Source organism: Nicotiana sylvestris, chromosome 12, assembly GCF_000393655.2.
Source record: "Nicotiana sylvestris chromosome 12, ASM39365v2, whole genome shotgun sequence".
Taxonomy (NCBI): domain Eukaryota; kingdom Viridiplantae; phylum Streptophyta; class Magnoliopsida; order Solanales; family Solanaceae; genus Nicotiana; species Nicotiana sylvestris.
The window spans coordinates 167,178,212-167,192,793 of NC_091068.1; the positions used below are offsets into that span (position 1 = coordinate 167,178,212).

The window sequence follows — 14,582 nt, forward strand, 5'->3', positions numbered from 1 at the left end:
CGGTTAGAAATAAGGAAACCTAAAAACTTACCTGACGACACGCCGAATGCACACTTTTCGGGATTTAACTTCATATTGAATTTGCGTAGAATCTGAAATGTATCTGACAAATGTTGGAAGTGATCCCCCGTATGTGCTGACTTGACTAGCATGTCATCAATGTAAACTTCCATAATTTTTCCCAAGTGTTCTTGAAACATTTTTGTTACTAATCTCTGGTACGTGGCTCCAGCATTCTTTAGACAAAAAGGCATGACTTTATAACAATAAGTCCCCCTGTATGTAATAAAGGAAGTTTTTTCCTCATCTAAAGGATCCATTTTAATCTGATTATATCCTGAGTAGGCATCTAAAAAACTCAACAATTCATGTCCTGCAGTAGCATCGATTAGTTGATCTATGTGCGGTAAAGGAAAAGAATCTTTAGGGCAAGCTTTATTCAAGTCAGTATAGTTTACATAGACTCGCCATTTACCGTTCTTTTTTGGCACTACGACAGTATTAGCTAACCAATTAGGATATTTTACCTCTCGGATAGACCCGATTTTTAAAATCATTTGTACCTCATCATGAATTACCTAATTTTTGAATGATCCTTGCTTCCTTTTTCTTATGCTTGACAAGCGGATATGTTGAGTCTTTATTTAGCTTATGGGTCATCACCTCCGGTGGTATACCTGTCATATCTGAATGCGACCAAGCAAAGCAGTCTGCATTAATTTTTAAGAATTCAATTAACTTACCTTTCATCTCTGCGCTCAGGTTAGTTCCGATGTAAACTTTTCTGTCCGGCCAATGTACAAACAACAACATCGCTTCAAGTTCTTCAATTATTGTTTTGATGTTTTTTTTTCTTCTGGCTTTTCAATGATATCAGGCCTTGAGTCTACATCTGTTTGCCCATCTCCAGTTGAGGTCTGTGCTAAATCCTCAACTTAATTCTGTAATTGCTAATTTTTGTTTGTAACATCATTCTTTATTCTTGAATCCACCACTGAATTGATACTTCTAGAGGCCTGTTGATTGCCACAAATTTGTCTAATTCCCCATTGTGAAGGGACCTTAATAACCTGATGTAAAGTAGACGGAACAATATCCATCTTATGAATCCAAGATCTGCCGAGAATCATATTATACGCCATGTCCGTATCTATCACTTGAAATTTTGTATCTTTGACTACTCCTTCTGGGAATGTCGTGAGCATTATCTCCCCTTTTGTAACAATGCTTGAATTGTCAAATCCAGATAAGGTACATGCTTTGAGTACCAATTTATCATCGGCTTGCATCTCGTTTACCACTCTTAAAAGAATGATATTTACAGAGCTACCTGGATCAACCAAAACTCGTTTCATATTAGTATCATGTACAAGTAAAGATATTACCAGTGCATCATTGTGTCGATCATTACACCTTTTGCATCTGCATCATCAAACGTTATGTTGTCTTCTTCTAAAACTTGGCGAATTCGCTTTCCGTGGGTAACTGTGACTTTTGACATCTTTTTTGCAGATGTATACATTACACCTTTGACCTCATATCCTCCGCTTATCACATTAACTGTTCTTTTTAGTGAAGAAGGTTTTGGTGGCTCCTGTATATTCTTCATATACACCTGCTTACCCTTCTCGTTAAACAAATCGGTTAAATAACCTTGTTTTAACAAGTGCTCTACTTCACCTTGTAGCAATCTACACTCTGCTGTTTTGTGACTGTGATCATTATGAAACTCGCACCAGAAATCTGGGTTTCTTCTGCTAGGGTTTGATCTCATTTCTTTTGGCCACCATACCTTATCCCCCATACTTCTTAAAATAGCTACTAGCTTAGAAGTGCTAACATTGAAACTGTAATCACCAATCTTTGCCTTCGTATTACTATCCCGCACATCTCGCTCCTTTCCAAACCTAAATGATGAACCTGCATCTCTATTTCTTAATCTAGAACTGTACCTCGAGTTTTCTTGTTTAGAACGTGAATCCCGTCCTACTGGTCCCATGTAAGGCTTGTACCTGTTCTTACCAGATCTTTTTTCCATTTCTGGTCGCCTCGAGCTTGTTCTTTCATCTCCCCGCGACTGAGTGATAGTATCTTCTTCTATACGCAACTTCGTGCTATACTTGTTATAAACATCATTCCAAGTTGTAGCAGGAAATTCTCGTAAGCTTTCTTTGAGTCTCTTTGTGGCTTCTGAGCTTTTTTCATTTAGATTACTTGCAAACGCCATAGCCGCCCAATTATCAGGTAAACGTGGTAACATCATCCTTTCACGTTGGAATCTATCCACAAATTCCCTGAGTAGCTCCGTATCTCCTTGTTTTATTTTGAAGATGTCTTCCATCCTCTTTTCAACTTTTTGAGATCCCGAGTGTGCTTTTATAAATAAATCTACAAGCTCAGCAAAAGAATCAATAGAATTTTCTGGTAAAAGAGAATATCATATTAGTGCTGCTTTTGTGAGTGTTTCACCAAAAAATTTTACCAGCACCTACTCAATTTCTTGCTTGGTCAAGTCGTTGCCTTTCACGCCAGTTGTAAATGCATTTACATGATCTCGTGGGTTTGTTGTCCTATCATACTTTGGAATATCGGGCATCTTAAACTTTTTCAGAATCGGCAAGGGAACGCCACTTGGCTTCCAGGGCTGTTGAGAATACTTATCAATATCCACTCCTTTAATCATGGGTGGCACACCAGGTATTTGTTCTATGCGATCATTCTGCTCCTTGAGCTATTTCTGCAAAGTTAGTACTAAACTTTGTAAATCAGAATTATTTGGGGTACCTGACCTTCTATCGCGAGATTCGCTGGGAGTTCCTCCACTGCCTAAATTAGCAAGTCCTGAGCGTGGGTTCTATACGGTTGCAGTGTTGTTTAGATATGGAGTTGGTGTTACAGTTGATAAATTGTTGACATGTTCCGCAATTAGTTGTTTCAATGCATCTTCAGTAGTTTGATCGTCCCCTTATTGATTATTCACATGTGACGTTGATCTTTCAGGTGACCCATCTCGGGAGTGTTGAAGAGAATTTTGGGTGAAGGGATTGGAGTTTCATCTTCTTGTTGATTCTGCTGGTTCAATTGATTTTGTTAGTTTTGTTGGTAGTTGTGGTTGGCAGTCGACATGATTGTTTGACAGAAAGACGAATTTGGAAAGTGAAAAGATTATCAGAGTCCCGACAACGGAACGAATTCGTATAACCAAAAAATGTGTATTTAGGTCTGTAGACATGTGATTTTTGACCCTCTCCAAGATTTTTTATATTTTAGCATGTAAATATTTAATTTAAGCCTAATATAACTATTTCAACTAATTTTTACTCGTTAACTTTATTTTATTACAAGAAAATAAAAATTACAAAAAAATAGTTTCATCAATATTTTGTAGTCATGTTTAATCTTGAAAAATACCAAAAATAATTTTGTTTAACGATCAGTCTTATTTTAATAGTTATTTTACTTAAATAGAATTAATTAATAAATGAGGTCGTATTTTAGCCTCGTTCGCGGAAAAAGAATAAAACTTGGGCTCGAGCAACTCATTTGTTTAAGCTTAATTTTGGACCTAGCCCATAATTCCTAGGCCCAAACCCCTAACCTAATCCCTACTCCTATATAATAGTATTTAATCCCTAAATTAAAAAGGGGAGAGACCTAAAATCTGATCCGGACCCTAAAGAAAATGGCAGCAGCACCCTAAAGGAGATTAGCCGCATCCCACTGAAATTCTGGTTTTCAATTTCCCATCCCTTCAACGACCAATAGTAGAAAAATCCATTCCCTCCACTGTTTTCCTCTGGCCACCATTCCAAGATTTAGGAGCTTTCATTTTCAGAGAAATTAAAGCAAAGTAGGTGAAATAAGTTCTCTTAATCCATGGGTTCGAAGAGATGCTGACGAGGTCCGGTTCGATAGTCTTCGCTCTTTTGTTCAATATTTTTCTCGGCAGCCACCATCGAAATTCCTTTCTTCCAATGTACTTTTAATTGAATGCTAAGTTTATGGATATATGAGTTTGTCTTTATGTGATTTGTGAAATTAGAATAATTCTCTTATTAACTTTTGTTCCATTCAATTGTTGAGCTTTGCTAGTTTATTGCTTAAATTGTTGATTTCTGGTACGCAATGGGTGTTAGATTTAGAGGAAATATTTATTTTTGCCAATTGATAATTAGGATCTAGTTTATTTGGTAATGGGGTCATATAGTAAGTTTGACAATTGATTATTTTATCCATGGTTGATCATTTTTGTTTTGGAAAATTAACTTAGATGAAATCTTGCAAATAATGGGAACAAGGTTTTAAGTTTGTTTGTTAGTATTTGGGTAAAACCAAAGAATGGGAACAAGGAACAATTGTTCTATTTTGGCATTTTGCAGCAAAGGAATTTTCATATTCCAAATTCTTGGTTTTCAAAACTCTTTGTACTATTCGTTTTTGAACCCCGTTATTTGCCTTTCTTTATTTTGGATTTCTTGGAATTTACAAGCTCCTTCAAATATTAATTATCTGTGTTTGAATTTGATATATCAAATACCAAAAGTAACCCCTATTTGCAGTAATTGCATAGTATATAAGGTCGTTATGAAAGGTGTTTTAATATAGTTTGAAGTAGCTTATATTGCTCATCATGGCCTCAAATAATCTCAAAGTAGTCTAGAATAATTAATTATGAACACGCGTAGTTGCTTTAAGCGCGTTATTTTAATAACTTACCTTCCTAAACTCGGGTGCGCATTTACGTGACCCAAATCCAATTCTCAACAATGTTAGATAAAATATTTCGAGGGATGCGGGTGCATTTATGTGACGTGGTTCAAGACGTATTTTAAATGACGTTGCATTTCTCCGTAAAAATAATTGAATAAAAGTGGCTATAAAGTTCAAAATTGCACCATAGGCTAAAACATGTACTAAAATTAGATAATAGGCCAATTGTAATAGTTTGAGCGACCGTGCTAGCACCACGGAACCCGAGAATGCCTAACACCTTCTCCCGGGTTAACAGAATTCCTTACCTAGATTTCTGATTCGCGGACTGTATAACAGGGTCAGTCTTTTCCTCGATTCGAGATTTAAATCGGTGACTTGGGATACCATAAATTATCCCAAGTGGCCACTCTGAATTTGAATAAAAATAAACCTGTTTCGATTGTCACTTAAATTGAAAAAAACTCCCTTATATACTCCCTTCTCGGGGGTGTAGGTAAAAAGGAGGTGTGACAGCTCTGGCGACTCTGCTGGGGACAAGAACCCAGAATCTCTGGTTCAGGGTTAAGAATTCGAGCTTAGATGAATTGTTGTATTTGGCTTTATCTGTTATCTGATTACATGCTTGGGCCTAATGTGTTAAATGATGCTTTTACCGCTTTGATATTATCTGAACTATATATAAACTGCTACGAAACCCTTCTCTTCTTATCTTCGGGGATGTGCTCGCTGGTCGAGACTTCTTATTCTTTTAGTGTCATACCTTGAAATAAGAAAGAGGCTCGGACAAGTTACTAAGCCGGATGACCTTTTGGTTCCCGGTACGTAGCCCCCTCCTTGGCTCAAGTTGTCCACTCGGGTACACAGTCTAGAACACATACTCAGGTTTTGAACCTAGAATAACTCAACCTCATGTCGGATCCCTAGTAGGAACGCTTGTTTGCATCACGTGCATCTGACTTTGGGGACTCAACACAGGGGTTGGGTCCGTCTAGGACAAGTGTACCCAAAATAACAGACCATCTTGATGCATCCTATGTGCTACATGTTGCATTTCTTCAAGGGTAAAAGAGTCATTTGGCGGACCAATGATAGTTGAAGGCAAATGAAAAAGAAAAAGAAAAAGAAGTTGAAGTGTGAAGATAAAGTGAGTGGGGCCCGATTATGTTTTCTGTCACATTCTTGTTAAAAAAAAGAGAGCTTGAAAATTCAAAAAATAAGAAGAAGATATTTTGCACTTTTTCATCATTTTTCGTAAATCAGAAAATCAAAAAAAAATAAAAAAAATAAAAGAAAACCCAAAAATAAGTTACATGTCTCATCATTTTTTTTATAAAAAAGACAAAAAATATGTTTTCTCTAAATTAGTTGTTTTTTTAAATTCTCGCCCGTATCCAATCTGCCCGAACTACGCATACCTGATTCTCGTCTTTCGGGGTGTGATACATAGGCAACCCACATAGGTTCCAGTCTTCCTAGTAAATCTTAGGTTCTTGGCTTTGCGGGGTCTTAGCCAAATTTTGCACTTCTAGCCATCTTTTGGCCAAATAAGTCATTTTACAAAAATAAACTAAATCATGTCTTGCATGTTTCCAACAGGAAGGGTTATTGTCTCACATAGCGCTCTAGGTCTTTAACCTATTTGTTTTTAATTTTGTCATACAAGCGTGGATTTACTTATCAGAGTTTGAGCATGACAGAACCCCAAGACATCTAGTTAGGATCGCTCATTCAAGAATGGATTAAAAGAAGATTTTCTTTTCTTTTTATGTTTTGAGTTTGTTATTTTATTTTATGTCGTCTTTTATCTTTTAGTTTTGTATAGTAATGTCGAGTTTTATTATTATTATTGTACTTTCTATTTTGTATAGGGGCATCAAATTACTAAGTCATACCATGAAAGTTTGGGAGAGAGTGGTAGAAAAGAGAGTGCGAAGGACGGTGTCTATTTCAGACAACCAGTTCGAGTTCATGCTGGGGCGATCTACCATAGAAGCTATCCACCTTATTAGGAGGATGGTGGAACAGTACAGGGATAGGAAGAAGGATCTCCACATGGTGTTTATTGATCTGGAGAAATCGTACGATAGGGTTCCTAGGGAGGTCTTATGGAGCTGCTTAGAGGATAAAGGGGTCCCGGTTGACTATATTAGGGTGATTAAAGACATGTATGATGGAGCTAAGACTCGGGTTAGGACAGTAGGAGGCGACTCTGAACACTTTCTAGTTATTACAGGGTTGCACCAAGGGTCTGCGCTAAGCCCATTCCTATTTGCCCTGTTGATGGATGCACTGACTCATCATATTCAAGGGGAGGTGCCATGGTGCATGCTATTTGCTGATGACATTATTCTAATTGACGAGACACGAGGCGGCGTCAACAAGAGGCTAGAGATTTGGAGACATGCTCTTGAGTCTAAAGGTTTCAAGTTGAGCAGGACGAAGACGGATTACCTTGAGTGCAAATTTGGAGTTGAGCCGACGGAAGCGGGAGTTGAAGTGAGGCTTGACTCTCAAGTCATTCCCAAGAGGGGTAGATTCAAGTACATTGGATCGGTTATTCAGGGGATCGGGGAGATTGACGAGGATGTCACATACCGTATAGGGTTGGGGTGGATGAAGTGGAGGTTAGCGTTGGGAGTCTTATGTGATAAGAAAGTGTCACCGTTACTAAAAGGTAAGTTTTATAGAGCAGTGGTTAGGCCTGCCATATTATATGGAACTGAATGTTGGCCGGTAAAGAACTCACACATCCAGAAGATGAAAGTAGCAGAGATGAGGATGTTGAGGTGGATGTGCAGGCATACAAGGATGGATAAGATTAGGAATGAATATATTCGAGAGAAGGTGGGCGTGGCCCCCATGGAGGACAAGATGCAGGAAGTAAGACTCAGATGGTTCGGACACATTCAGAGGAGGAGCACTGATGCACCGGTGAGGAGGTGTGAGCGACTGGCTGTAGTGGGCACGCGGAGAGGTAGAGGGCGACCTAAGAAGTATTGGGGAGAGGTGATCAGACAAGACATGGCGCGACTTAGGATTACTGAGGACATGGCACTTGACAGGGAATTATGGAGGTCGAGCATTAAGGTTGTAGGTTAGGGGAAAGTTGTGAATATTTCTACAGCACAATAGAGTGAGACTAGCTAGTTAGGAGTTAGACGAAGAATGTCATTGGTCGTCTATTGATGCAGGGCTTTACCTGCTAGTTTTACTATACCAGCCATCTATTTCATATTTCGTATTTCGTATTCTGTATTTCATATCTCTTACATTGCTGTTATTTTTTATGCATTTTTATGATACTAATATATCGGCTCCTGTTGCTTTTTTTTTGAGCCGAGGGTCTCCTGGAAACAACCTCTCTACCCTTCGGGGTAGGGGTAAGGTCTGCGTACATATTACCCTCCCCAGACCCCACTTGTGGGATTATACTGGGTCGTTGTTGTTGTTGTTGTTGTTGTTGTTGTTGTTGTTGTTGTTTCTATTTTGCATTTGAAAGGGTGTGTAATGAATCAAAAATCCAAAAAAAAAAATTGCGTTTCATATTCCCGTTAGGAATTTTCTTTAGAATACTAATTGTAGGAATGAAAAAAAAAAGTATTTTGGAGGTGGTTTTTCCTTTAGGCAATTAATATCTAGGACTTAACAAAAATTATTTTTATATTTCCTTTACTATATTAGGACCAAAATTAAAAAAATAATACTTTTAGTACCTTTTTTAAAAGTTTTCTTTAAGGCATTAATCGCAAAAATCCAAAAAAGATTTTCTTTTGAGGTTCTTCTTTGGGAAATTAATGAAAAATGAAAACAAATATTCTTTTATTTTCCCAAGAACTTTAGGATATTGTACATAGAAGAAAAAAGAACATACTTTATCTTTTATTTAAAGTTTCTTCCTTTAGGCAATCAAATTGGAATCCAAAAACATGTTGTTTTATCTTTTGCTTGTTTCAAAACCCTGCATCAGGATATCAAATGAAAATTCAAAATATTTTTCTGTGGTTTATTCTTTCGATCTTCTTCCTAAAAAAAAAAGAATCAAAAAATATTTTTTTTTCTTTTCTCTTCTAGGGGTTTTCCTTAATAATTTCCCATAAAGTGTTTGTTTCAAAAAAGAAAAAAAAGCAAAATATATGCTCGTTAAGCTTGAGTTTGCAATAGGTTATAGAACATTAAGTCTAGAAAATTCAAAAAAAAAAGATTTGCTTCTTTTATTCCTCTTTTCTTATAAGAATAGTCCTTAAGGTAAAAAAAAAAGAAAAGAAAAAAGAACGTTAGTTTGTTTACTTTGTTCCCAATCTTCCAGAACTACGCAAAGATCTGATTCATGCGGCGTCATGATACGTAGGCAACCTACATAGGGTTCGATCGAATCATTTTTTTACTATGAAAAGAAAAGAAAAAAGGGAAAAAGGGAAAAAGGAAAAAAAAGTGATGAAATTGTGGGATGTGAGAAATGAGAGGAAAGAAAAGAGAAAGGAAAATGATCAAGCAAGTGCTAGAAAAGCAAAGAAAAGAGAGGATTGAAATGAATAAATTGGGATGATGTCAACTGACCTTCGTACCCTCGAAGTCATTTTAGAACCGATAACTGTGGCTAGGTGCATTGCTCATAAAGTGAGATTATCTTATGTTAAATACCCTAATGCTAATGTGATGGCTTCATTTTGTTATATTCATAGCAGAAGGGTGGTTGGTTTGTGGTTCCCGAAGTAGTAACTCCTCTCCGCAACATAAATTCAAAAGGCAATGGCGGACAACAACAAAATTGGGTTGGTTGATACCGGTTCCCGAAAGCAGTTGGTTGAACGGGACATTGGTATGGCTGATGAGGTAAGGATGCTAAGACAACACATGACAGACATGTATCATGCTTGGATGACTGGGAAGGCACCACCCCCGCCACCTCCTAGCTTCATAAATGCTACCCTTACCCAAACACCGGTCACAGTGCCAGATGATCCCCTATACTCTCCAGATCCACCCGCTTATCATGGCTTTCCCAACCACCCTAGTAGCTCCATCACTCATTTTCTAATTACCTTTCCCTAAAATTTTCCTCCTGTCTTAACCACCATCCCCAACAATGAACACCCACTCAAAGCTCACGATGCCCAATAGTACCCCTCATAGGTTGCCCACAAGGTTCCCAACTCATACAAGCAAGGCCCATGGGATGAGTCTCATGTTGAAAATGAAAAGTTCACAGGAGGAGAAGGGCGAGATGGGATGCCCAAGAGGCTAAAAGGCATAGAATAGTCCATAAGGAACAAGCAAGAAATGAGAGACCAGGGTAGCATGGCTTGCAAAGAGCTGTCTGTGTCCCCTGACGTTCGCCTGCCCGCGGGATTTAAAGTGCCACAATTTAACTTGTATAATGGGTGTGGAGATCCGGTAGCCCATTTAAGGGATTATTGTAGTGACATGAGAAGTGTTGGCGAGAAAGATAATTTGTTGATGGCGTATTTCAGTGAGAGCTTGACCGGGGCAGCTTTGTAATGGCATAATCGTCAAGATGTCAGTAAATGGCCTATGCTGGGTGACGTGGCTCAAGATTTTGTTCGATACTTTCAATACAAATCAGGCGTTACCCCAGACCGCTCCTCCCTATATAAAATGGAAAAGAAGCCGGAGGAAAGCTTTAGGGAGTTTGGGCTCAGATGGAGGGAGCAAGCTGCTCAAGTCAGTACCCCGATTGGTGAAGAAGAAATGGTTGAGCTTTTCCTACAAGCCCAGGGGCCCACCTACTTCAGTCATTTGATCCCGGCCATGGGAAAACCTTTCAATGATGTGTTAAAAATAGGGGGGATGGTAGAAGAGGGAATCAAGTTAGGCAAAATCATAAGCTAGTCTGCATTGAAAGATACTACGAAAGACATTCAACACATCCTAGTGAGTTTGGGTGGAAGAAAGAGAAATAGAAAAGATGATCTGATGGGCCTTCCTGCTCAACACTTCCAGCCTCGACATCGCCCCTGTGGATATCCTTGTGCACCAGATGACCCTCCCCAATGTTACTTCTCTCTACAGAATGCCCAAAGTCGTACATCACTTTTCCAGTACCCAACTCCACAAAATGCCTATCCACCCCCACGAGCCTACCGAAACCCTCCTGGATCAAGTTTCCGGCCCAATCAAGCATTTAAGAATGAGAGGTTGCGGAAGAAGAAAACCTTTACTCCATTGGGAGAATCATATGCCAATATGTTCCAGAGGCTAAGAAAAGTGGACATGTTGAAGCCGATTCAGATAAAAATGCCAAACCCTCTTCCAAAGAAGTTTGATTTTTCTCAAAGGTGCGCATATTGCTCAGATTCCCCGAGGCATGACATAGAGAAGTGTTGGAATCTGAAGAACGTGATTCAGAAGCTCATTGATGCAGGAGACATTATTGTGCGAAATCCAGATGCAGCAGACACTAGCCAAAGTCTGTCACCTGTGCATAATGAGACGCATATGATGGGTATGATTTATTTTGAAAAGGAATATGAGAATTCTTCTGGGATCCTTGGAGGTCCACGTGCTACGAAGCTTTTAGCACTATCAGAGGTTGATCCTAGGAACGAGCAGGCAAAGGGAACCCAAAGGCAATCTGTTAAGAACAATGTGATGGAGACTTGTGAAGGTCCTAGTATTGTTGATGAAGAAGTCAGTGGCTAAGATGTTGAGTTTGATGATTGGAAAGACGCTCTTTTCTTGGTTATCCAGGGAGGAGTTTTGGTGGTTTATTTTATTGTCATTTCTACTGTCCGGGTTATTTCAGGGTTGTAATCCGGATATTGTCTTGTGACTCAAACCCTTCTATCCTTTTATTTTGCCTAGTTTGTTTAGTCGTAGTAGCCCGTTTAGTGTTGTCTAGGTTTGTAACCCCAGTTTAGTTTGCTTGTTTTGTTGTCCAAACCCTTTCACCATCTGACTAATGCAATTTTCTGTTTTCTGTGATTTCTAGTCATTTTCGTTTAGTTCTCTTTTCTTTTTATAGTTCTTTTCCTGTTGACTCTAGTGACATGACATGCACGCGTAATTCTCATCCTGGTTTTAAAAGTCAGTTTAATCACGAAGCAATGAAACAATGTTGAAGATGTAGGGACATTTGAGGGAAATAAGTAAAGGCATTTTGAGATCACTTCAAGCCCGAATTGTGTGAAACTGGGGCAGATAGAACATAAAGAAACCCTATTGAAATGCATCATGCCGCATCGGATTGAAGCTAAAGGCAAGTTTGCCCAAATTGACAGGAGCCGTTCGTGGTAATGAGAGTGAGAGTGTTGTCCAATGGTGCTTTGTACTTAACAGATAAAGAAGGCAAATGTGTGGATATGGCTATCAATTCTGATGCAGTCAAAAGATATTATGTGTGATTTCTTTGGTTTGTTTAATTGTGCCGTTTGCATCTGGCATGCTTTGAATATTGGAATGACGAAGGCATTTTGTTCTTCTATCTAAACACTTTATCTTTTGTTACCCCCTTTTAGCCTTATTTACTTCCTTTCGTACCCCTCTTTTGGAATCAGTAGCAAAGATCAGAAATGCAAGCGCGAAAGATAAGTAAAGGAAAAGAGAAAAAAGAAAATATGAAAATTGGAAAAAAAGAAGAAAAAAAAGAAGAAAAAAATAGGAAAAAGAAGAAAGAAAAAACAACAAAACAACAAAAAGAGAAAAGGAAGAAAGAAAAGAAAAGAAAAGAGAAAGAGAAAAGAAAAATCACAACAACAGAGCAATTCCTATGACATGAACTACGTTCGACCTGATTCTTTTTAAGGATACGTAGGCAGCCTCACGGTTCGGTCCCATCAAAATAAAATCCCAAAAATCCCCAAGCAAAGAAACTGGGGCAAAAGTTGTGGTTGTTGTAAGAAATCTGGTTCCGAAAGTTGTAATTTTGAACCCATGTGAATTGTTTTGAGCCTTTGATATCCTTTATTTTTTTAACCCTATCCAAAAGCCCACGTTACGGTCCAAAGAAAGACCTTCCGATCAGTCTTCGAGAGATGCCAAGTCAAGCAAGGAGAGGTAATTCATATCAGGGGCAACACTCTGGTCTAAGCAGAAAAATAATGAAAATGAGAGAGTCTTATTGGTGAAAACCCTCACGGGCACCGTAAGGCGACGGGAGCTAAGAGAAATAAAAAATGAGAGAGTCTTATTGGTGAAAACCCTCACGGGCACCGCAAGGCAACGGTAAGTTGAGAGAAAGAACAAAATGAGAGAGGCTTGATGGTGAAAACCCTTCGGGCACTACAAGTCGAATAAGGATTGTAAATTAGATTGGATAATCGGAGCTTTGAAGCCCAATTTCACGGTTTAGGGATATAACAGGAGTTGAACATCAGACTTGCTCAACAGAATAGGCCACAGGTACATGTCATGGTCATTAGAGTTGGTATCACATCTGATAGGTTTCTACTTTGTAGTTTTCTTATTGGGAATCATCTCTTTCCTTTGTCCTTTACTCTGTTCCTTTTGTATTGTTTACTTCCTTTTTCTGAGTCTGTTTGGTCAAAATAAGTGAGAAATGACTTCAAAATTTTCCACCAGCTTTCCAATTGTACAAAACAGGATCTGGCCAGCACATCAAAGTGGCATAAGTTAGGAAAGAACAACGTGCACACTGAGTTGGTAACAATCAACATGCTTTGGGATTCATGTGAAATATAAAGGTTTGGTATATATCAATTCATGAACAATGCAACAGATGGAGGGTGTAGGGTGGACGAATCAAAGGTATTTTCTGTGATAAGATTGACAAAGAAAGTGGTTAACCAGTGACAAGCAAGGTATTCCAAGCAGAAATCAAAGTTATCATGGCAAGTGATGGAGCAATAGACCTCAAGGCCAAGGCCGGTGTTTTATGTTAGGAAAGAACAACATGCGCTCTGAGGGGATGACAATTAACGTGCTTTGGGATTCATGGGAAACACAAAGGTTCAGTACATGTCAATGCAAGAGCACAATGCAACAAATGAATGGTATTGGGTTTGAACGGATCAGAGGTATTTTCCGTGATAAGGGTGACAGAGGAAGTGGTTAGTCAATAAACAAGCAAGGTCTTCGAGTGGAAATCAAAGTGATCATGGGAAGTGAAGGAGCAATCGCCCTCAAAGTCAAGGTCACAAACCAACCACCATATTTTAAAAAACTGACAAAATTTTTCTTTGATTGAAACAGGGGCAGGAAATTTCGTTTGTTTCGGAGAAACCCTCCGTAAGGAATAGCAAGCATCAGACAGGTTTGACCGTAAATTCTCAGAACCCTCCTGGAAAATGCGACCTAGTTTAAAAATCAAAACAATCATGAGTAGTAAAACTTGGCATAAATGTACCCTAAAGGAACATAAGTTGGTTTCAAAGTTTGCATGTTTAAGATAGGATTCGATTAGAAGTTTTCAGGACCCTCCTGGAAAATGGGACCTAGTTTAAAATTCAAAATAATCATGAGTAGCAAAATCTAGCATAAATGTACCCCAAAGGAATATAAATTGTCTTCAAAGTTTTCATGCTTGAGATAGGATTCAATTAAGAGCTTTCAGGACCCTCATGAATAATGGACTTAGCTTTAAGATGTCCATTAGATAACAAGATTTAGCGTAAATTCTATTGTAAGGTAGTATAATTCAGCCGTAAAAGTTGTCACTCTTAAGAAAAGATTTGATTTTTGATTTTCAGGACCCTTCTGGATAATGGGATGTAGTTTTAAGACCCTCTTAGATAACAAGATTTAGTGGGAGTCATACCTTTAGAAGATATAATTTAGATGTAAAGTTGTCATTTAACTAGGAGTTTTCAGGACCCTCCTGAATAATGGGATTTAGCTTTCAAATTCATAGAGATATTTGGTGACATGATTCAGTTAACACTCATAGATACGCC

The 14,582-nt window shown here is 38.4% G+C and overlaps 2 protein-coding genes across 2 annotated transcripts; both read right to left on the reverse strand.

Annotated features, from left to right (window-relative positions):
* Positions 1–950: 950 nt before the first annotated feature.
* On the reverse strand, positions 951–1,355 carry LOC138884082 (uncharacterized). Its single transcript, XM_070164825.1, has one exon. The coding sequence runs from the start codon at positions 1,353–1,355 to the stop codon at positions 951–953; it is 405 nt and encodes a 134-aa protein (XP_070020926.1).
* A 26-nt stretch (positions 1,356–1,381) lies between these two features.
* Positions 1,382–2,341, reverse strand: LOC138884083 (uncharacterized). The gene has a single exon (XM_070164826.1). The coding sequence runs from the start codon at positions 2,339–2,341 to the stop codon at positions 1,382–1,384; it is 960 nt and encodes a 319-aa protein (XP_070020927.1).
* Positions 2,342–14,582: the final 12,241 nt, after the last annotated feature.